At 45.9% G+C, this 24788-nt stretch overlaps 1 protein-coding gene and 1 pseudogene across 1 annotated transcript; both read right to left on the reverse strand.

The window, feature by feature from the left end:
• Nucleotides 1-15005: 15005 nt before the first annotated feature.
• LOC136546557 (uncharacterized) lies at nucleotides 15006-20455 on the reverse strand (annotated as a pseudogene).
• Nucleotides 20456-22139: 1684 nt separating this feature from the next.
• Nucleotides 22140-23203, reverse strand: LOC136544243 (protein transport protein sec31-like). The gene is made up of 2 exons (XM_066536470.1): nucleotides 23060-23203; nucleotides 22140-22769 (listed from the first exon to the last, which is right to left on the reverse strand). Exons 1-2 carry the CDS (start codon nucleotides 23201-23203, stop codon nucleotides 22140-22142), a joined length of 774 nt encoding a protein of 257 aa, XP_066392567.1.
• Nucleotides 23204-24788: the final 1585 nt, after the last annotated feature.

Below are 24788 nucleotides of genomic sequence, written 5' to 3' on the forward strand. Positions count from 1 at the left end.
ACAACTTTGCAGGCATTATTACCCATCCAATGACCGCAGCCGAGTTGAAAGGAGTAAGGCAAAGGAGAGGAGAAAGTCTAAGGGAATACTATAGAAGATTCGGAGAATTCAGGGCTCAAGTCCATGACATTACCGACAGAGAAGTGATAGAAGCCTTTGCGGAAGGAATCTTAGCAAACTGGCAATACAAAGACTATTTCAATGGGAACCCAAAAACAAATGAGGATTTCAAGAGGGTTGTTGAAAAGCTGATTTCATCAGAAGAAAGAACCCGACATCGGTTTGCTAGGGACAACCTAGAAAATAGAAGAACTGATTATAGATAGCAAGATAAAAGGCCGAGGCAGGACAACATGGTGGCAACCACAGACAACAAGAGAAGATACAATGACAAACAGCAACGGTGGCAATTACAATGGCGACTACAACAATAACAACAACAGTAACAACAGCGAGTACAACAGTAATAGCAACTATTGGAGCAATAACTACCAAGGAAGAGCACCGAAAAACATAGAGAACATGCCATGTCACATACACCCAGGAACCAGACACAAGTTAGTTGAATGCAGCACTTTTCAGCGGCAATTCATGAAGAGAGAAAACAGGAATCAAAACAACTCAGAGCAAAAGCAAGAAGAATCCAAGAAGGAGGAAAAGAAAGCTGAAGGGGATTATCAAGAACCCCAATGCCAATTAGCAGTAATATTCTTAGGTGTTCCTAACACACGAAGTAAAAGGCAAGAGAAATTAGCTCATAGAGCCATCATGGTAGCTGAACCAGCCACCCCAAGGTATCTAGATTGGTCAGAGTACCCCATCCACTTCACAAGAGAAGACCAATAGACCAGTGCAGCAAATGCAAGATGCTACCCGCTGGTACTGGGTCCAACTATCGTAGGAGTGGCAGTAACTAAAGTACTCATCGACGGAGGAGCTGGACTCAACATAATTTTCACAGATAGTCTTAGAAGGATGAATCTAGATTGTGAAGGACTAATGACACCAACAAGCACACCATTCTATGGAATAGTACCTGGCAGAGCAGCTATGTCACTCGGACAGATAACTCTACCAGTCACCTTTGGCACACCAGACAAATACTGGACATAATTCATCAAATTCGAAGTTGCAGACTTTGAATCATGCTACCATGCAATACTTGGGAGACCAGCTTTAATAAAATACATGACAGTGCCACACTATCCATACCTACTACTCAAAATGCCAACAACAAAGGGCGTATTATCATTGAAAGGAGATCTAAAGAAAGCACATGATTGCGACGTACAAGCAGTACAAATATCCAAAAGATTACAAGACATAAAGGAAGGAAAGGAGATTGCAGTACTAGCCAATGAAATGAACCCGGATAAGATTCAAATACCGGCTAAGAAGCCAAGCAACTTTGCACCACCAAAAGAAGCCGCTACCAAGACTATTGACTTGTTGACTGGTGACCCGAAGAAGACGGCAATCATCAGTGCAAATCTCGATCCCAAATAGGAACTCGCGCTCACCAACTTTCTTTGGGACAATAAAGATATCTTCACTTGGAAGCCAGCCAACATGCCAGGGGTCCCAAGAAAGTTGGCTGAGCACATAATTGATGTGAACAAAGGGTCCAAACCCGTTAAGCAGAAGCTACAAAGATTTGCTCTAGACAAAAAAGTAGCAATAAAAAAAGAGATCACCAAGCTCATGGCAGCGGGATTCATCAGAGAAATAATCAACCCGGATTGGCTTGCCAATCCGATCCTAGTTGAGAAGAAGAATTCAAAAGAATGGCGCATGTGCATTGACTACACAGACCTCAACAAACATTGCTCAAAAGATCCATATGTTCCTCCAAGGATTGATCAAATCATCGACTCAACAGCAGGATCAGCTCTATTATCCTTTCTGGATTGCTATTTAGGCTATCATCAAATATCTCTAAGAGAAGAAGACCAAAGCAAGACATCGTTCATTACACCATTTGGGGCATATTGCTACAAATCAATGCCTTTTGGACTAAAGAATGCAGGAGCAACATATCAACGAGCAATTCAAACTTGTTTAGGAAATCAAGTCAGAAGGAACACAGAAGCATACATTGACGATGTGGTAATCAAGACAAAAGAACCCGGATCATTGATAGAAGACCTCGAGGAGACTTTCAAGAATCTAAAAGCATGGCAGTGGAAGCTAAACCCCATAAAGTGTGTTTTTGGGGTCCCATCAGGACAACTACTCAGATTTCTAGTCAGCAACCGAGGAATTGAAGCAAGTACAAAGCAGGTTAGAGCCATCATGGATATGAAACCTCCAAAGAAAGTTAAAGACATACAGAAGCTTACAGGATGCATGGCAGCACTCAACAGATTCATCTCCCGACTAGGAGAAAAAGGGCTACCTTTTTTCAAATTATTGAAAAAGGTAGGAAATTTTGAATGGACAGAAGAGGCAGAAGAAGCATTCCAAAAGTTAAAAGAATACCTAGCATCATCACCAGTAATGACACCACCAAAAGGCAAAGAGGACATGATGCTATACATTACAGCAACCAAGAACGTTGTCAGCACAGCAATTGTGGTTGAGAGAGAAGAACCCGGACACGCTTACAAAGTGCAGAGACCAGTCTATTACATAAGTGAAGTACTAACAAAATCAAAAGTGAGATACCCACACGTGCAAAAACTACTTTATGCAGTGTTGATATCATCAAGAAAGCTGAGACATTATTTCCATGAACACAAGATTACAGTGGTAACCAATTTTCCACTTCAAGACATTCTATGCAACAAAGATGCAATAGGTCGGATATCAAAATGGGTAGTAGAACTTGGTGCTCTCAACCTAGACTTCAAACCAAGAACAGCAATCAAATCTCAAGCATTATCCGACTTCATTGCTGAATGGACAGAAATCAGTCAAAAAGAACCCGAACCAATACTTGATCATTGGAAAATGTATTTTGATAGTTCCCTAAAGTTAGGAGGAGCCGGAGCAGGAGTGCTATTCATATCACCAGAAGGAAGATAATTAAAGTATGTGCTACAAATACTTTGGCAGGCAACTAACAATGAAGCAGAATATGAAGCATTAATACATGGTCTAAGAGTTGCAAGCTCACTTGGGATTAAAAGGCTACTTGTCTATGGTGATTCAGCTGTAGTAATCAATCAAGTCAACAAGGATTGGGATTGTACAAAAAACAATATGGATGCATACTGTGCAGAAGTCAGAAAATTAGAGAAAAAATTCTAAGGGCTCGAAATCCATCATGTACTAAGGGATTCCAACGTTGCAACAGATGTGCTAGCCAAACTGGGATCAGATAGAGCAAAAGTACCACCTGGTATATTTGTAGAAGAACTCACAGCACCATCTATCAAACAACCCGGGAACACAGAAAAGGAGAAGGAGACAACAGATCCAATGGAAATAGATCAAGCAGAAGAACCAGACCAATCAAGACAAATCATGGTCATACAAAATGATTGGAGACAAACATACATTGATTTTATCAAAGAGAAGAAACTACCCGAAGACAAAGCAGAAGCAACCCGGGTTATACGAAGAGGCAAAAACTATGTTCTGGTGGGAGACAAACTATACAAAAGAGCAGCAGCATCTGGAGTACTGCTTAAATGTGTTCCAACAGATAAAGGAAAGGAAATCTTAGATGAAATCCACTCAGGATGTTGTGGAAATCATGCATCCTCTAGGACACTGGTCGGCAAAGCATTCAAAACCAGGTTCTATTGGCCAACAGCACTCAAAGATGCAGAAGAACTCATCAAAACATGCAAGAATTGTCAAATGTTTGCCAGACAATCACATGTGCCCACTCATAATTTGATATGCATACCACCAGCTTGGTCGTTCTCATGCTAGGGGCTGGATCAAGTAGGACCACTCAAAAAAGCAAAAGGAGGCTTCAAATACATATTTGTGGTAATCGACAAATTTACGAAGTGGATTGAATATAAACCTTTGGTCAAATACAGTGTAGAAAAGACAGTGGAATTCATACAAGACATCATGCATAGGTTCGGCATGCCCAATAGAATAATCATAGATCTTGGTTCACCATTTACAGCAAGAGAATTTCAATACTGGGCAAAAGATTATGGGATAGAAATCGACTTTGCATCAGTAGCACACCCATAGGCCAATAGACAAGTCGAAAGAGCAAATGGACTCATATTACAAGGCTTAAAACCAAGATTATATGAAGATTTGAAAGATTATGGTGGAAAATAGATCGATAAACTACCAAAAGTAGTATGGGGTTTAAGAACCCAGATTAGCAGAGCCACCGGCTACTCACCTTTCTTTCTGGTCTACGGATCAGAAGCAGTACTACCAGCCGACTTGATATGGCTATCTCCAAGAATAGAACAATACGAAGAAGGCAAAGCTGAAGAAACAAGGCGGTTAGAAATTGATTCAATAGAAGAAATAAGAGACAGTGCAATAATCCAAAATGCAAGATATCAGCAAGGACTACGAAGACATTATGACAAAAGTACTCAGCCCCGATCACTAAAGCCAGGGGACTCAGTATTACGACTAATCCAGAAGAAAGATGGACGACACAAACTACTCAGTCCATGGGAAGGACCCTTCATCGTGAAAAACGCAACAGGACCCGGCACATACGAGTTGATGACTCCAGATGAAATACCAGTGAAGAATACTTGGCATATCAGCCAACTCAGAAGATTCTACAATTAGTACAACATATTGTACTCAAGCTTCAAGAGAAATAAAGCAGAAATTCTTCAAGAAGAACAACTTCAGATATAAGCCCTGTCGAACCGACAAACCAACCCGTAATCAGGTTGGGGATAAAAGGGGCATCCCTGTTAATAGCCAACCCAGAAACGGTTGCGCTACATGGGCAATTTTGTCACTCAACCATATGGAGATGGTTTGACTGACGGCCAATGGCCAAATAGCTTCTTGGGTAAGGAGACCCAAGCTAGCATTTGTCACTCTATCATAAAAAGAGATGGTACGACTGACAGCCCTATCCAACGGACAGAACCAACCTATAATCAGGTTGGGGAAAAAGGGGCAGCCCTGTAGATAGCTCAATTTGTTGCTAAACGGGCGCAATCACTTACCCCAAGAGCTGGTACGATTGCTTACTTACCCTGCAAACAGCCAACCTAGAAATGGTTGTGCTATACGGGTCCGATTGCTTACCCCAAGAGCTGGTACGATCGTTTACTACGCCCAACAAGCGGTGCTATCTACAAAAACAACTCGGTCGCCTACCCCAAGAGCGGTACGATCGACTACTTCGCCCAAGGAGCGGCACAACCAATCCAATAACCCGGTCACCTACCCCAAGAGCGGTACGATCGACTACTTCACTAAAGGAGCAGCACAAGCTCTCCAACAACCTGGTCGCCTACACCAAGAGCGGTACAATCGACTACTTCACCCCAAGAGCGGTACAATCACTCCAACAACTCGGTCGCCTACCCTAAGAGCGGTACAATCGACTACTTTGCCCCAAGAGCAGCACAATCACTCCAACAACTCAGTCGCCTACCCCAAGAGCGGTACAATCGACTACTTCGCCCTAAGAGCGGCACAATCACTCCAACAACTCGGTCGCCTACACCAAGAGCAGAATGATTGACTACTTCACCACAAGAATGGGACAATCAAGCAACTACTCGGCTCCCAACTCAAAGAGCAGTACGACCAACCATTTCGCCCTAAGAGCAGCACAAGCAACAACTACAACTCGGGCACCTACCCCAAAAGCGAGAAAATGAGCTATGGCAAAGCATGAAAAAGCCACAAGAAAGACAGGGCGAGACCTGTCCATATCATTCAAAGACAAATCAAAAGAAAAGAAAGATAGGATGAAGCCTGCTCATATCTTAAAAATTCAAAGACAAGTATATTACAAAGACATCAAAAGAAAGTTGACTTTTCACATCTGTTCAAGAAGACGGAGGAGAAGGAGGAAGTACATTCATTTGATCAAGAATTTGGTCTGATAGACCACTAAGCTCTACTTTGGCCTCCTCCCACTGTCTTGAAAACTAAGCCGTTACAGAGGCTTCAGTAATCCACTCAAGAGGGGCATCAGGAGCAACAACCCGGACATATGAAACCACATTGTTGATGCATTGGTGAAAGCCACCCCTTACAAAATCATAAAACTAGGAAGAAAGCGCCGGTATTATGCCTCCAAGGCCTAGATCCCTGTCTTCTAGCCAACAGACTAAAGCAATGATTGGACTGACTGCAGCATAAAGAGCCCAGAATTGATCATGGGCAGCCTTCAACCTCCCCTATAAGTCTTGTACTGACTTCATTGCCTGAACAATATCACGATCAGCACTAGCTCTCATCAAATTCGCCTGGGCAAATAAATCCTGAGCCTCTTGTAGTTTTGAATAAGCAAGGGTACTTACAGATTCAGCATTATTTTTGGAGGTACAGAGGGTATTGACCATCTCCTCCCTCTCCTTCATCCAGACCTCTTTCTCTTTAACAAGAGCTGAAAGAGAAAGGAAACAACTCAGAAAATAAGAGAAAGCAAGATATATTAAAGCAATGAAAGGGGAACTCGCCAGCTTTCTCCCTCTTCAAATTAGAGCTCTCAGTTTGAGCCTCTGCTACAGCTTTCAGAGAAGAATCTCGTACAGCATCAGCATCAGCAACCCTAGCATTGAGAGCAACCTCCATAATTCTGCGCTGCTCCTTCTCCTGAGCCAGCTCGGCACGAACCCGAGTTAACTCGGACTCAGCATTCTTCAAGTCAGGCAAAAATTAGGGCAGCAGATCGCATCTCTTGAGGACCAAACAAGAGATCTTGATGTTCAACTAAAGACTACAGCAAGGAAAAATCTTATGAGAAATAAGAGACAGGGAAGAATGAAAGTAAAGAGGCAAAGAAATTTAGTACATTACCTTGAGCTTGGCGTCATAAGCCTCCCATGAAGAAACCAACTCGGCCAACCGTTCAATACGGCCAAACTGAGCCATTTCCTCTCCTAACCGAGATAGTAGAAGAGTACTTGGCCTAGATGTCGACCGACCGACCAGCATCAGCAACAGAAACAGGGGGAGGGTAATTATCAGAACCCTCGCCCACTACCGCATCAACTCGAGCAGCAGCCTCGAGGGAGTACAATAGAGACGACCCAAGTGGCAGACGGGCAGCAGCAATGCCCAAGGGACTATCCACAACCCGATGCTCCTCATGAGAGGACACTAGAGCCCCAACATTCTGTTCCTCAACATGTGGCTCAAGAGGAGCAACACGAGGAGGAGAAGCTATAAAAAGCAGAATTATAAGTCTACAAGGATATAGAATACATAAATTATACAAGAGATAGAAAGGCAAGGCAGAACAAGAGCTCACAAACAATAGATTCTTGTAAAGTTTTTTCAGACCCAAGGGCTAGAGAAGACGAGGCATCCTCAGAAGGCCTGCATTTGAAAAAAGAACCCAGATTAATCAAAGACAGAAGCAAAAATTATCAAGACAAAGAGAAAAGAAGCCGGAACTTACTTAATAGCCTTCTTGAAGCTACCTGCCACCCTCGAGAAGCCAAGACTCAGGAGTGGCACATCAAACAAATCATCCTCAACCACCTCAAAGGAGGGGATTGCGATGACCCCTAGGACAGAAGCAGATACAACTATCACAGAAGGGGCGTAGGGTGCCTGGTTCACGACTATATTGAAAAAAGCAATTCAGTTATTGTGGAAATGAGCAAAAAGGCAAGCACAAGGAAATTTACAGCAGAAGACTTACGGCCGAGTGGTCAAGGGGACCTCATCCTCAGTCTCCACCTCGTTCAAGGCAACAGACTGACCTTCTATCAAAACAACAAACAGAGCTCGGATTAGCAAGACAAGTCAAAACAAAGCCAGGAAAACAACTCAGGAATGGCTAAGCACAAGCTCACCTACAAGAATATTACCTGTTGAAGAAATTTGATGAGTTGAGCGTCAGCCTCTTAGGCAACGACTGCTTAGAAACAGCCTCAGTTCGCCGCTTCCTAGATGACAAGATATATTGAGCAATTCTAGGATCAGGGACATACTCAACATAGGAGTGTTGAACTTCAAACAAGCCAGTAATAAACCTGGCAGAAGAAGAACCCAGCCCAGTGGCAGCAACTACCATAGGACCAGCAACATCATCATCATCTTCATCTTTTTCTTCGGTAGGCTCTTCAATGGCAGCCTCACCACCAGCAATAGCTATCTCGAGCTTAAAAGCTTGGCCAAAACCCTGCAATAAGAGGCCAGGCAAAGTCAACAATAGATGCAAATCATAAACAACAAAAAAGAACTCGGGAAGGCATACGCATACCTCAGGAGGAGGGTGAGCAGCATCATACTCATCCACACGAGCGGGCATCACTGAGACACCACTAAGAATCCGCCACAACCGTTCAAGAATGACTTCTTCAGACAACTCGGCATCCAGAATAAGCCGAGAAGGATCTGAAGAACCAGTGTACTCAAAACCAAAATGCACCCTCTGCATAAGAGGCTGCACCCGGCGACGCAAAAAACTAGCAACTATGCAGTTACCAGTTAAGCTCAACTGCTGCAAAACCTTAACTCGGGCGAGTATAGGCTTGAGAATAGTAGTTTCAGCAGTAGAAAGCTTATCCTTCCAAATAGGTAAAGCACTCGGAGTCACAGAAAGATCAGAAGAAAAAGAAGGAGCAGGTTTTGGGACATAAAACCATTTTTCAGCCCAATCTTTAATAGAATCAGAAAGAGTAAGAGAAGAAAAGTCACCCTTGACGGGTTTGAATAAGGCAGCAACCAAAGAGAGGAGGATTCTTAGAATTAGAGAGCCGCATACGAAAGAAGTAGCGGAAAAGAAGAAGACAAGGTGGAATCCCAAGAAAAACTTCACAAAAATGTGTGAAGGCAGATAGAAAAAGAACCCCGTTTGGGGTAATATGATGAACTTGAATCTGATAAGATCCAAGAAACTCTAACAAGAAGTTAGACGGGGGATAACAGAGCCCCGGACGCACAAAAGGAACAAAAAGAACAGACTGATCAGGAGAAGGAGACAGAATCAAATGCTCACCAGGGGAAGAGAAATTAGAAAGAAATTTCTCCTGGATGAGCCCGTGGGCAACCAGCAAGTCTAGCTCCGCCTCCTGCGTCGTCGGCTTCGAGAACTATTTCTGCATCCGTCTCATGGCCATGAACTCAGGATTGTCAATTTGCTTAAGAGTTTTCTCCTCGTCAACAAACTCACCCTTGCCTTTGTTGTTCTTCACCATCAATCGAAAGCAAGGGCCAGATGTAGTAGCAGTAGCAGCAAGAGATTTGAGGCGGCGGATGCAATGCTAGGGTTTTCTCAGCAACAAGGATTGAGAAATTTTTCACCGCAAAGGCAAGTGGAGCAACAGTAACAGGGCAGTCATTTTTATAAAGGGAAAATACACGGCCCACGCGACCCAAGTGAAAAAGGTCACCAAAAGTTACCGTTCCGCAATCAATGACATGCACAACGGAAAAAAAGAGCAACAGTCCGTTCACACCACAACGGCTATCAATCCGTTCACAAGAAAGTTTTTGAGAAAATATTATACTACAAGTCGGGTATGTTTACACAGAGTCAACCGAAACAAAAGAGCTCGGACACATCTCCAAACAAGTCGGACAAACAACTCAGACAATATAATCTTTTATTCCTCTGATCAAGAAGATACTGGGATTACAACAGAGTACAAGATCTGATAAATTCAACAAAGAAAACAAAGGAGATCATTCTAGAGTGGCAACAAAGAACCCAGTGGAATTAGAGTTTGCAACCCTCCGCACCAAGATTCGATATAACTAGCAGAATAAACACAACCTAGATACATCACAACTACAGAGGATGAAGCAAATCCTGGGTTATGAATAGGGAGACAACCAAGTTCTGGACGAGCACACTGATATAGTTACCTCCAAACCAAGACCAGCAAACGACAAAGACCAAAGGAGTACAAATCAAGAACCTTCTACCGGCTTCTTCTCAACAGAAAAGAACCCGGTGAAGGCTCGGGGGCTGCAAGTACCCACCACAGAAAAGCACATTTTTAATTTTTTGACCCTCCAGCTTTTTGTACCAAAAAACAAGAGGCTCGGGGGCTACACTCAATGAAATTGCACTCGCTGCACTCTAAGGAAAAGAACTCGGAGGACATCAAGGCAGAAAGACCCTCTAGCTTTTTGTGCCAAACAGCTAAGGCTCAGGGGCTGCAATCATTGAGTGCACTTTTTTCAGCAAAAGTGCACATCAGTCAGAAGAAGAATCAAAGAAGACCATCTCAAGATTTTACTTCAAGAAGAACCCGGTTCAAGTCTACAACAACTCGGCCCTTGAAGCTCAATCATGAAATGCTCGGGGGCTTGTCGATGGGGAACCCTACGGCCCCCCATAGACCATACTATAGAGAAGTGGGCCTTGGTAACAAGGTCCACAGCCCAATCGCCAAGAAGAGCACGGAGCAAAGCAACGTGCAAGACCAAAACTCCAATTCGGACTATACAAGGAAAGACGCCCGTAGCATAGCTTAGGACTCTAACCTTGTATCCGAGTATAACACAAATAACTCCTCTCAGCACCTGGACTATAAAGGGCTGGTGAGGATATCCCTTGTAAAGAACGGAACATACCCAATATTCAGAGCAATACGACGCAAACAGGCTAACGTCAAACTGGACGTAAGGTTATTACTCGACCAAGTCGAGGGCCTGAACCAGTATAAATCGTGAGTCTCTTTACGTAACAGCCGAGTTCCACTATTCACCGAAGCCCGAACAATTGTCCCGGGTACCCCCGTGGCAGGCTATCGGTGGTAAAACATCGACAGCCTCCGTGGTGCCCGCCCCCGGCATAGGCGCGGGAGCCCCTTCCTTGGCCAGCGGCGGCCCTGGGCGAGCGCCCCCTCCCCTGGCGCGGCGGCGCCCACCACCACGGACACAAGATTTTTGCGTCGTCTCTCCTCGACGATGCTTTTTTGCGTTCTTACCGACGTCGGACCCAAAATGGGTTCTTTGGATGGGTGTTTCGTTGGAGCGTGATTTTGATAGGCAAAAGTACTGTGCGACACCGATTTTGCGTTTGGGTCTACCCATTGGAGACCGTCTTAACCTCATCGTTTTTGAAGCATGTCGTTACTATTCAACAAACTATGCCACTGCTACTGTAACTCTGCAGATATTTAAGATACACCATTATATAGGATTGAAATGACTTGGACCCAATGTTACCTCCGTATGAACAAGATTGCCCCCTTACTCTTCTCTCTTACACTCGTTAGACACATGGAGCCCACTCGTCATTCTTCCTCCCTCTATGTCTTCATCTCCGGCGGCGGCGCAGTAGCCCCCTCCCTCTCTATCTTCTCCATCTCCGACTTGGCGCCGGTCATGACGACTTCAGCACGCCACAGGCTCTACCCGCTCGCTCTGGTCACCTGGCAGTGGGGGCACAACCTACCTGCCCATGCACTAGCCTGGCGGCAGTGTAGAAGCGGTGCGGTGGCCTGCATGCCCACCCACACGATCGCATCACGGCAGTGCAGCAGCGGCGCGGTGGCTCGCCTGTGCGCTCGCCCGGCGGTGGAACAACGGCCCTCACACGCACGCTCGCCCGGCGGCAGCGCGGCAGCCCACACACGCGCGTCCTGGGCTCGAAGTTTCTTGGCCGAGGGGGACGGGGCTCCGGCTAGCCGGACTGGGGTAGGTGGCCTGCGTCCGGTGGTGCGGCGTGCTGGGCCCGTAGTGGCGCTGTGCCGGACTGCACACGGGATGCGGTGGAGGTGGGGGTTGGGCAAGGTGACGCGCACGGCTAGCGGCGGTGCTGTCTAAGGCTGCGCAGCGCCGTTGCTAGGGAGTGGCGGAGGCTAGAGGCACGCTGGCCGGCAAGGACGCAGTGGCTCACGGCGCAAAGCAGAGGGTGCGGCCTGGAACGAGGAAGAAAGTGGACGGGAGAGGGATGACACGTGGGCCCGATACGTCATTGAGTAGGACAGAGGGACACTAGCAGGGGCAAAAGTGTCCATACGAAAGTATGTTAGCTTTAGGATGCCTGAAAGTGGGTCCAATACGTCTTCAGATGTATATAGTGCAGTATTTTAAAATAGAAAACAATTATAGTGGCATTGACATAGTTTCTTAAATAGTAATGGTGTGTTTCAAAAACGATAAAGTTATAATGGCACAGATCCAATTAACCCAAATAGATATGAGGAGGGTTACGTGGTAACGTGGTTGTCCACGTGGTCAGCTACGTAGATCAAGGCCTGCTCGCCTAGCCGGCCATGGCCACCGCCGGCAGTAACAGCCTCGCCGCTGGCCACAGCTAGCCGCGGCGACCCCGGCCCACATCACGCTCGACCCCCTCACACGCGAGCGCTACCCCAGCGCCTCCGCGTACGCGCGACCATGTGCTTCGGCGCCTCGGTGGCTGAGGCTGACCCTGCCTCGCGGTGCCGCTGCCGCTCCTGCATGCTGCCCGCCCCTGCCCTGCTCGCTGGCCACCTATGAGCACTGCTGCCCCTGCGCCGCTGCAAAAAGTCGCTGCCGCCATCCTGTACGCCGCGCCAGGCCCAGCTGATGAGGCAGTGCTCATGCGTCCCTCGCCGAGGCATATTCCGCTCTGTCCGGTCGCTACGCGACGACCAACGGCCAACAACGCTTGGGCCATATGCACCCACGCTGACACGCTCTCTTAGCTTGGTCGGCCTTGCCTGAGCCAGAAACTCATGGCCGCCGTCCCCGCCATGGACGTCGTTAAACACCGCCACCTCCCCGTTTTCAAATTCGCGCAACTCGAGGCCTCCGCTCCAATTCCTCGCGTGCCTAGTTATCATGTAGCCCCTGGAAGTGACCCCGTTGCAAACCATCCACGGCGAGTGACGAATTTTGGAATCTCGCCGCTGCAGTCCGCTATGGTCGAGCGAGCTCCTGCTGCGCCGTGTTCCAACCTTCCTCGTGTTTATTTGTTTATTTTGGACCCGGATAAAATCACTTAGGCCTTCTTTAGATTCGGAGTGTAAAGTTTTGGGGTGTCATATCGGATGTTACATGAGAGTGTCGTATGGGGTGTTCGAATACTAATAAAAAAACAAATTACAGAATCTGCCAGTAAACCGTGAGACGAATTTATTAAGCCTAATTAATCCATCAATAGCACATGTGTTACTGTAGCACTTTATTGTTAAATCATGGACTAATTAGGCTTAAAACATTCGTCTCGCAAAGTAGTCGCAATATGTGCAATTAGTTATTTTTTAATCTATATTTAATACACTATGCATGTGTCCAAACATTCGATGTGATATGATGTAAAGTTTTGACGGATGATCTAAACAAGGCCTTAGATACATTGATGAGTTAAACGTGTGATTTCGTAGTTTGAAGACTTAGATGAAACATGTCCAATACTTTAAGGACCGGCCATGCAATTTACGTATGTGGATTCAACGATCTCGTGGGGACACAAGAGCTACGCATTTATAACATAGCAGCAGGACTCAGTGGCTGGCTGTTTGAGCTGTGTTCGGCTGGTGCCGATATGATCGTATACGATCGTGGATTATTAGTGTTGACTGATTTGGTGTGAGAGAAAAATATTGTTATGGCTAGAAATTTATGATCGCTTACGACCAAGCGAACATGTTGTTGGTTTGGGTTAGGCTGGATAAAACGAGCCGGCTCGGCTCGTGAGCTAAAAACCTAAACTCAGATCAGTTTGTTAACAACTCAAACTGGCACATGCCATAGCATCATTTTTAAACAATATATGTTTCTCTGATTTTGCAAAAATAGAAGAGATTGTAATATGCACAAGTCAAAGCTTCAAAGTTCAAACGAGAGAGAGTTGTAGTTTAGAAATAAAAGGTAAAAAAAAACGATCTAATTTCTAGCGAAGTTCATTGCTAAAATTAGGAATAACAGGGATCAATAGATACATGATTTACTTTTAAGATATCCGTAGATACATGATCAAACAAGAAAATTCCTCAATATACAACCCAGCAATATCAAGGTAAACAAAATATACAAAGAGAACGCTAACCAATACTCCCCTCGTCGGTATCATTTTCACGTTTTAGAAAGCCAATCATTTTCAACTTTAATCAAATATCTATGAAAATATTAATATTTATGACGCATAATTTGTATTATTAGATGAATCACTGAATATATTTTCATAATAAATTTATTTGGGATGGAGGGAGTAGGACAAAATTTAATAATCTTTTAGTATTAATTTATAGGTAATTGTAGCTTTTGTAAATGCATAGATTTTGCTAAATCTATAATTCATAGCGGAGGGAGTAGTATTGATTGAAATCTACTTGATAAAGAGAGCCAGCACCGCGCCGCTTTGGACCGAACGGAGTTTGGAGACCAGCATCTATGAATTTAAATATGTATAAAATTCGCTATCCACATATTTTATGGACAATTTAAATAAACTAATTTGGTTTTTATCGATGTTAATACATCTTTCTACAAAATTAGTCAAAATTCGAGAGAAAAAATTGACTTGGGAAAAGCTAAAGTAAACTATAATGTACTCACTCCACTATAAAGACGTTTTAACATTTCTAAAGATTTTGCTATGTATTTAGATATATATCATGACTAGATATATTTTAAATAATGTATTTTATAATTTGGAACTGATGGAGTAATCCCTCCGTCAACAAATATGAAAATTAGCATTTCAAATTTGTCCACAAATATGAGCGTGTCTGGTATAATCTAGTACGGTGAAATCATCGCGTCTAGATAATCCAATAAGGTGAAATTATCTTTTAAATCGAATAACGTGCAATTATCTTTTAAGTATGTAGAATAGCACACAATACTTGTGCGACTATAACTTAGATCAAATTTCCAATGGCCAATCTCCACCAAGGACCCCTCTGATTTCTCTCGCCAACTGTCATCACAAGCGGCACTCACATGAATATGCAATCGTTTCGTTATTACCTTGCTTCTTTTAGTTGGCGCACAATTACCAGCAGGCTACACTGAGCTTAATCCGGAACAAGATCCCAGGCCTGGTTCAGTCCACAGAAACTCTAGCTGAATCTGAACATAAAGACAGATTCATGCGCAAATGTCTAACAAGTCAGGTAGCGGATACATCAAAATTGCACTGATTCAAAATATCTGATACTAGACTATATATCAAACCCATTTTGATTGCACAGACTATCTACACAAAGACGGATAGCATTAGTTACAGCGGCACATGTAGAGTTGTCGACTGATGCCATATATTATCTGGAGAGGTGTCATCAGCGCACGGAGTGGCAGCAGATAAACGGCATCCACGGCTGCTTCTTTTCTTTGGAACTCTTGTCAACGTCCTCATGAGGCAGTTTGGCTGGGGAGCTCCAATGATGGTCGTCAGAGCCAGATTTGGGTGACCCCGATTTCACTGACAAGTTGTTGTCCTTGGTCACCCGGTGCCGGAACGACAACACTCGTTCCTTGGTGCTGGGTTTCTTCACTTGGCTCTCCATGCTTGCCTCGGCGAGGAGGACCTTCAGCGGGACACGAACTCTTCCTGAATTCAGCTTGGCACCTGTCAATGCAATCTCTTCGTTCAGCTTGTTGTTGCTTCCATCTTGGCCAACCATGATGTTCAGCTGCAGCTTCTCTTCAACGCTACATGTGCTTTCTGCTGCAGCCATCTCCTTTGCAGTCTGTGTTTTGTGTCCAATGTCATTTGCACTAAACCGTGCGTTAGTCTCCTTTGCATCAGTATCTTCAGTCAGCTTATTTTCTTCAAAATTTCCTATGATCTGTACTGCGCTCAACTCCTTTGTGTCGCTAGCTTGTGTCTGTTCTTCAACGTAATCTGTCTGTCGCACCTCATTCATCCCTGCAGCGGTGCCTTCAATCAGCTTCTTTTCTTCAACATTAGCTGCATATGTATCATTTGCTGTAGTGTTGACAGCCTGGTTCATTTCAATACAATCAATGTTACATACTGCAGTCATGTCCTTTGCACTAGCATCTTCGGTTTGCATAATTTCGTCAACTTCACTGAGTGCACTGATATCCTGCATAAGCTCCGTGGAGGCTGCCTGAGATGGCACAAAAATATCACCACTTGTATGTCCATTTTCCTGCAGGCCATGGTCAGTCAAGCAACTCTTGTTCGCCAGTTCAGAACTACTGCTGACAGGAACGTCTTCTGGACCAACTACTTCACCATTTTCACTGGCACTTGATGCAGATAATATGCGTTCATCTGCATAAATGTCCAACAAATTTTAGCATAAAACCTTATGTATTCAAAGTTAAAGGTTTGATAGAAAAAACATACAGTAATATAGTGCCTCAAAATAAAATATCTTAGGATATGGAAATACTGTGAGACTACAATACAGGTCTCAGTGTACAATCAACTTCAGAGGTACAGTCTAAACTTGCAAGGCAATGGGATTAGATAAACTCCCTCCATACTATACTACTACAGTACTGCGATGCCTGATCAATCAAACTAGAAATGAAGATGAAGCATCCATCTCTAGCTTAGCTATGACCAATGCTTTCTAAAAGCCATCAATTAAATTGGCAAAGGATGCAAAACAGTGGACTTTTTTACAACGCAACAATAGTGTGCATTCCCTAAATGATATGTGAGCTCATAGAAAGTAACGAGCAAAAAAATTGGTATACAACAGAGTTCATGAGTGCAAACTTACATAAAAACAATGTCTAATTGAAGAGTCAGAAATTCTTACTTGAGTTATGGCATTGTTGAACTTCCACCATCCTAGTTTGGTTAGAGACCGTTGGTTGACCCACCATTAGGGATGTAGAGTCAACTTGCTGTCTTGATTCAACAACATTTGGTACCTCCAAAAAGCAGCTCTCAGTGGGAAGTTCAAATAAGTCGTCATTCCTGTCATCGTCTAGATTAAATGGATTCTTGACAGAAGATGCTTGATCCATTAGTGAAGTGTCATGTTTCTGACTCGTAGAAAATTGATCTTCTGCAGGGATCATAGGGTCAATCTGCTTGTTGCAGACTTCCTCTTTAGTGAACCCGTTAGTCTTATGTATGGAAAGATTTTCTTCTACAGTATCTGTCTGTGGCCTCTCCTCAAAGGTGAATTCTACATCAGCCACATTAGTAACAGGAGGAGGAGGACCATCCATCTTGGTAACAGGAAGATCATCTTGAAAACCAGGAGCAGGACATCTCAAAGTTTTCTTGCTAGAATTCTCAACAGGTTGACTATTATCTGGTACATCCTCAACACTCCAGTTCTGTCTTGAGAGCTCCATGGAACAATCTGTAGCAGTATTATCAGTGCAAACAACATTCAGATCACCAGGCATGGGGTTATTGCTAGGATTGGTTATTGTTTCCAACTGAACATTATCTGATCCCACTACTTCTGATCTTGGTGGTGCTTCAGGCAAGGTGTGAAGAACATGCATTCTATCTTCCATAAAGCCTTCCACCTTTCTTGAGCATGTAGACTCTGATTCTGGTTCCAAAATTACCAGGCGGGTTTCCTGAAGGGATGAAGCATTCAAACAACCAATCATCTCACTATGAACAGATGCTTCATCAGATTTACTATAAACCATATCTGTGCAAGTGTAGTCAACATTCACAGCTTGTTCATATGGATCCTCAAGCTTTGGGTTTACTTCATGTTCAGCCAATCTAAGAGCTCCTTCCTCCAAATTACGTCCAACTATGGAGTCAACAGATAAATCTGTCACATTGGGTTCTCCAGAAAATTGATCTTTGAGGAATCCATTTGTTTCTAGAGAATTTACATTTGTAGTTACACTTAACCCTGCTGAAATAGCATTCAATTTATTCATTTCTGTAGAAAATACTGAACTTGGTGCAGCGCCATCTTCAGAATCTGATTGATGAAGAAACGGAGATGCATCTTGGTATTCATCAAAGCTGTCTTCTCGCTCAGCTGGATGTCCCACAATATTTTGACTTCCATTAGTGCAAGCAATCAGTAATTCAGTTCCACTGCCTTCGTTTACAATTTCAATAGAATTGCTGCTGCAGTCAACAAGGCCATTTTCACTTAATTCACTGGCGTCGATTTGTGCTCCAGTATCTTCAAGAAAAACATTTTCACTGCTGCCGCAGTTAATCAGGTGGTCTTCACTTAATTCAGTGGCAATGACTTGAGCTCCAGTACAGGTAGGAGAAGAATGTTCTGTCAAAGACAAATCAACACAGAGTCTACATAACTTGAATAAAAAGGTAAAATGATCCGATATTCTTTGAACGAAATGCTGCTGACAATACAAATAGATGCAAACAAATCAATAACTTTACAACCATAGGCCCAGTGAAACTTGAGTGAATATTATGAGGCATTTGAAAAGAAATACAAGGAACAAGTGTGAAAGAAAGGGAATCTGAGGCACAGAAAAAATGAATTAAGAATGAATTCACTAGCTCATTAATTGTTCACACAAAAGGTTATAACAGTAGTCCATACAGTAAAATCACAATGACACTGTGAATACTGAGGCATGAGAAAAATGTCGTCCATACAGTAAAATAAGTGAGGACCGATAAATCATGCAAGTAACAGGTTAACAGTTAATAATACTGATACCCGACAACAAATACATATCATGGCATTAGTTAATATAATAATGATCTCAAGTAGACATTGCAGAAGCTTCCTTGGGAACGAAGTTGACAATCTAGAGGGCTAAAGCCTAAAAGGGACACAAACAGTAGCTTGCTCCTCAATTCTCACAATCGCGGCATTATAATAATCTGAACTTAGAAGACCTACCAATGCAGCGACTTTACAATTGATCAATAACACATAGTCATAACAATTAGAAAAAACAGTAAATTGTGGCAAACGTTGTCAACGCCCCAAATGACGGGATCTGTTCAAGTATGAGAAGAAGATGACATATATATAATTTTTTTTAAAAAGGACAAGGCATGCAGACACAATGAAATGGTAACACTTCTGTTTTGCAAATAAGACAACATGTGGTGGAGGGCCACGACAAAGTAGCAGACTCAAGAAAACAAGTCTTCAACGACAAGATCAAAGAAATCCTACCCACCTATGCGGATATGTTGGATTTTTAGAAAAACAGATGGTTTACCAAAAACCAAGAAACCAACAAATTCATCCTATAGCAGACTAGAGAACGAATCCAATGTATGTACATGTCCACAAAGACAAGGAACGAATTCTTACAGCTGACCAGTATCAAGGGAACAAATTTCCATGAGACAAGGAGAGAGATTCGAGACGACGGATACACATAGATCTCAGCTTCTGGAGTATGAAATTACTACTGACATATTAGTAATAACATACTACTAGCCAAGTTCAGATCTACAGTTGGAAGCTACAAATACAACGCACTCCAACTGTTGTACTGCATCGTTATCACAAAAGTATCTCCCCAACTCCAAGGAAAACGAGAAAGTACCCACGCTTTGAGCTTTAATGCGACCCAAGAGCCACGCAGACTTTTATTCCAGGTCCCCACACGAGTACCATCTCACTATGCCCATGTGAGTTTTGCGCCCCTCCTCCCTCTTCAACCGGGGAACAGAGGGGAAAGGCAGCCAAACCTTTTGCGGCTTTTCCCTTTTCAATGTATCGCAAAATGCAGTACGGGCAAAACAACAAAAAGCGCAAGATGCCACAATCTATGCAAATCGGTTTACATAACCTCTGAACCTAACTCCAATTTCGATTTGTAACATCCCAAAACGCAGGACGCAAATGAAGGAAGTAACAGCAGCAAGCCCTGGACAAAGAGAGAAAGACCAGCGATTACCTGCTGCAGTCACCTTGTCCTCCACAGAAGTGTCAACTTCTCCCGCAGATCCGAGCAACGCCGCGCCTCCTCCATTGGCCTCGGTCGTGCCAATCTCCTCTCGCTGTCGTCCTCCTTCACCACCTGCAACGGAACGAACGAACAGGCACGGCCATCAGAACCACCGAACGGAAAAGTAAACCCATTGAATCCAGATAAAACGAAACGAGAAGCGCCAGCTAAACCCCAGGACGTACCGAGCACCGTCCGCCCGGCCGCATTGCGGTCGCCGGCGCCGTCCTCCCGCTCGCCCACGCCAACCCCAACCCCCGCAACGGCTTTCCTCAACCTCCGCCACCGCCGCCGCCGCCGGCGGCAGCGCCTTGCCGCAGTGCTTGCGGTGGGAGCGGCGGAGCTTGGCGCTGGGGTGCGGGTTCGGGTACTGGTACCCGCAGACGTGGCAGAGGTGGTCCCCGCTGAGCGCCGCCGCCTCCTTCCCGCCGTGCCTCTTCTCGTCGGTCTCCATGGCCGGGCTCCGCTGCGCTGCGCCAATGGATGGCAGGGCAGCCGCGGCGGCGATGATGGAACGGCGATCGGCTTTGATAAAGGCTACCGCTGCTCCGTTTTGAACGGGGGGTTTGGGTTTGGTGGTTTTGGGAGGTGCGAGTTGCGGGCGGCGTCGGGTCAGGAAGGGCTTAGCTTTAACAAGCCACGTGCGCGCGAGTATGACGGGTGGAGCCGCGATACGTGGGGCCCGGGCGTCGGTGAGTATGGGACGCCCAAGTAGATCCATCAATGCGGGCCATGAGCGCGGCGGGGCGGCGAGGAAATTCCCTTGGCCGGTTTCTTCTAGGGCACTCGCTCAGTCGCTCCCGTGGTGGTGGAGGGGGGAAAAAGGTTTGTTGGAGAGGGAAGTAGGGGCGCAAATGTTAAGGATTATTCGATTTCGAAATTATTTAGAGGAGTTTAGATATGTTTACATTTGAGTGGGAATATTAAACATCTGGTAATCTAAATACTCAAATTGTATATTTATAGTGTTCATATCTATCCGTATTCTATTGGATATAGACGTCGTCTGTATCGGAATGGAAATATAAAATTAAATATAATATTAGTGATATCAATCCATATCTAATCTATCGGCATCCGAATAGAAATATAAAAATAAATATAATATCAACGATATCCATCCGATCTACATGTATCCAAATAGAAAAATAAAAATAAAAATAATATTGATGATATCCACTGTATGTGGTAAGGGCGCGTTTAATTGGCAAAATTTTTTGGTTTTGACTACTATAGCACTTTCGTTTGTATTTGGCAATTAGTGTCTAATTATGGACTAATTAGGTTCGAAAGTTTCGTCTCTTGATTTCTCACCCAACTGTGCAATTAGTTTTGTTTTTCGTCTACATTTAGTACTCCATGCATGTACCGCAAAATTCGATGTGATACTTTAAAGTGAAAATTTTTGAAATCTAAACATGACCTAAGTCTGCACCTCTATAGGAAAGGGAGGGCAGGTGTGGTCCTACCCGAAAGCGAAGTCGGGCCGGGGTGGTACGGAACTGCGCTAGATCTTGCCGTTGCGTGCGTGATGGACCGCTGAGGGCGCCGGTGAGGACAGGAGGACGCGAGCCCGTGGAGACGAACAACGTGAGACGGTCAGAGCGACGAGTCTTTGGGACCTGCTTTGTGCCTTTTTGGCCCCTGGGCGTGGGCGTGCCTCTGGCCTTACGCTTCATCGTGTTCCCCAGACCTAGACGGAGCCTGGGTAAAAACCTGAGCTTTGGTCCTGTGATCGTGCGATGTGGGCAAATAATTTTTCTGTGGCTTGTAACTGAAATTCGAACGCCAGGACCGTGGATTCCACTGAACGTGCACACTTGCAGTACAGGCATAGCTAGCTGAAGGTCCACGGGAAACGGTTACTGTACTGCGTGATCCTATCCTATCCTACGTGATACGGCGACGAATGTCACGTTCGTTAGGCTGATAAGCCATGACTGAAAATACTATTGATTGATTGGTTGTGAGAGAAAAAAATATTCGTTAATTGAAAAAGTACGGTTTATAAGCCAAATGAACAGGACGAAAAACGTTCCCACAGCCAGCTTTTAACGTGGCGTTTGACGATCCATCCAGCATCCTGGTACTGGCCCATCCACGATCAGACAAGTGCATCTGGTCTGGCTATAGATGGCCAACGGCCCGGCCCGGCCCAGCACGGCACGGGCCCATGCCAGGCATGGCCCGAAGGAGGTCGGACCGGCACGACACGACGTGCCATCCGGGTCGTGCCTAGCCGGGCGTCGTGCCTGACCAAGGGCCTAGGCACGGCCTGTTGAGCCGTTTTTCGGGCCGGGCCGGCCCGAGAAGGCACGACCTGCCAAGCGTGCCAGGCTGGCCCGAGGCCCACAGAGCGAGGGAAGGGGAGAGCAGGAGGCAAGGGTAGCCACGGGAAGCGGCGGTCGCCACCGGCGCGCTCGCCCTGGAGGCTGGAGGTCGGGCCGCGCGGGGAGGTAAGGAGGCGGCGGTTGCTGGCGCGCTTGAATCTGCCCATCGCCGCTCGAATCTGGCCGCGGATGTCGTGCCGCGCGCGAGGGAGACGGCCATGCGTGCGAGGGAGACACCGCCGCGCGCGGGGAAGGTGGAAGAGGCGCACGGGAAGCGGCGGTCGCCGCACGGAGCGCTCGCCCTGGTGGGGAGGGGGCTGCGTGGGTGGAGGGGAGGCAGCTAGGGCGCTTGACACCAGATCCGTCGGGGTGAGCGGAGAAGGGAGCAGGGCGGAGCTCGGGGTCGGCGTCCCCTAGGTCGGCGCGCTTGCTCCCGAGGAAGCCACTGCGGTCGAGGCCGATTCCCCCGCAGGTGGCGGCGCTTCCAGGTGCGCCCGCGCAGCGGTGACCGATGAGGAGCCCCCCATAGGTGGCTATGCTTCCAGGGCGCGGCCGCGGCGAGGTCTGGTGCAAGAGCAAAGAGAGCAGCCGGAGCAACAGTAAGGGTCTGTTTGGTTCCAAATAAGTCACCTACTTATAAGTTAAAAAGTAAAATAGGTACAGCCACCCATTCAAGCGTTAGTTAATTGTTACAAATAAGAGAAACTAATTATTATTATCTGAAAATAATATCAAATTAACCATGACAATGAGCAGGGAGTACAGTTGGGGGTGAATCGCAAGATCTAGCCATGAAGCCGCTGCTGGTTCCTCCCTCGTGCTAGACATATGAAGGGTGCCGGAGACCGGCGCACTCCATCTGGAGGAGAAGCTGCAGGGCGGTCAAGCCTGGCGGCGCCCGCGGCTGGAGGGTGGAGGCCCGGCGACGGCCGCGCGTGAAGGTCCGGCAGTGGCTGCTGCCCGCTGAATATGCCTGCGAGCAGGAGAGGAGGCACCATTTTGGCGCAATCTTTCTCTCGCCTGCGTGTACAGCTGATCCGCGCGTCGGCCACCGCGTCTCGGAGCACGAGCACTTGCCGTCGTCTCGCGAAGAGACGGCTCCATTCTCTTCCTTCGTTTACTGCTGCCAACGGGGGCGTTTTTTCGCAATTTTTACATCATAGAGACCGCATCCTCAGGCCCGTTGTACGTGCCCTAATACACGACAAGACGTTAACCCGCTCTTTCAAGCAGCGCAAAATCAGAGTCCAGGACGTCACAAACGACTGGATACATCCCAAGCAAGCTGTAGGTCACAAAAGCAGGTCCCATGTGCACTAATGTTTCTACGAGAATGCTAAAAAAAGCTAATAACATAGCTAGCTTGAGTTGCTCAGCAAAATAACAGCGTAGGCCAGTGAAAGAGCTTCAGGTGCCTCCTATTTGTTGGGAGAGCTCTGATCTTGTTTGGGAAGGAGAGGCACGTCGTCGATCGAAGCTCGAAGAAGAGAGAGGAACTCTGCACGCAGCTTCGTCAAGGAATTTGACAGGCTGAAGAGAACCGATGCCGGATCTGGCTTCCTGCTGCTAGGAATCATCTCCCTCCGTCTTCGTTTTCCTGGGGATGCCTCCTGCTTGGAAGGAAGGAGCGGAAGCATGGCTGAAGCCTCCTGACACACGGACTCAAACGAGCACAAGAACTCACGAAGCTGCATATCTTTTGCACCAATTTCATTCTTTAGCTTGTTAGCTTTGTCTTCGTACAGCATTAGCCATGTGCTAGAGCGAAACACCTCGCGCTTTAGTTCTGAAACACGTTCAGCATTATAGTCATCTATCTTGACTCGTTTTTCATTTTCAAGGTACTTTAGTACAGTGTGGTATGCGTTCTCAATTGATAGGTTCTTTGTAAGGGCAGGATTTCCAGAAAACTCTTTCGTTTCCCTATCATAAGATTCTCTCGCCAACACATTGCCAATGGCCAGCTCGGTGACGTACATGCCTTCATCAACATGCGTTGTTCTCTCTAACTGGATAGTGAGCTTGAGTTCTTTTGCAGTTAGAGCAAACATCTCTCTCCTGCTCATCCTAAGAACCTTTGGAACCTGCAAGCATAGTATGGGGTGGCAGTACAGTTAAACAAGAGATGAGCTGGGACAGAGCGGTCGACCAAAGGCGTGTAGGATCTGGTACCTTTGGAAGGCGATCGTCGTCCTCCATGAAGTCTAGATCCGAGACGATCTCTGCGGACTCCATGGACGAAGGACGAAAGGTAGGAAGGCAGGGGGAGCAGGTAGGAAGAGGACGAGGCTTGCGGTGTGGATGGGTGGATACTGTAGGTCGGGAAGAGTCATATAGGCTGCGCCGCATCTACGTTGTCGAGGAGGGATTCGTCCCCGCGGCTGAGTGGACCCGTGGAATTGGGGGGTTCACCGTGTGCCCAGAAGAAAACCAGCCAAATCTAAGCTGCATAATCTGTTTGTCCGTGAACACACCTATCAGTGTATTGATCCTCGAGGAACAAACGCTGGGCTAGGGCGATCCAGGGCCTTTTCACGTAAACACGTTGGTGGCAACTTAGCCCTCACGGAACAGCATGTGTTT

Source organism: Miscanthus floridulus, chromosome 3 (genome assembly GCF_019320115.1).
Source record: "Miscanthus floridulus cultivar M001 chromosome 3, ASM1932011v1, whole genome shotgun sequence".
Lineage (NCBI taxonomy): Eukaryota > Viridiplantae > Streptophyta > Magnoliopsida > Poales > Poaceae > Miscanthus > Miscanthus floridulus.

Coding starts and splice junctions, on each gene's coding strand:
- LOC136544243 (XM_066536470.1), bottom strand. CDS start 23,203: ATGGTGCCTCCTCTCCTGCTCGCAGGCATATTCAGCGGGCAGCAGCCA. Junction 22,770..23,059: donor CAGCTTCTCCTCCAGATGGA/GTGCGCCGGTCT, acceptor CTCTTGCACCAG/ACCTCGCCGCGGCCGCGCCC.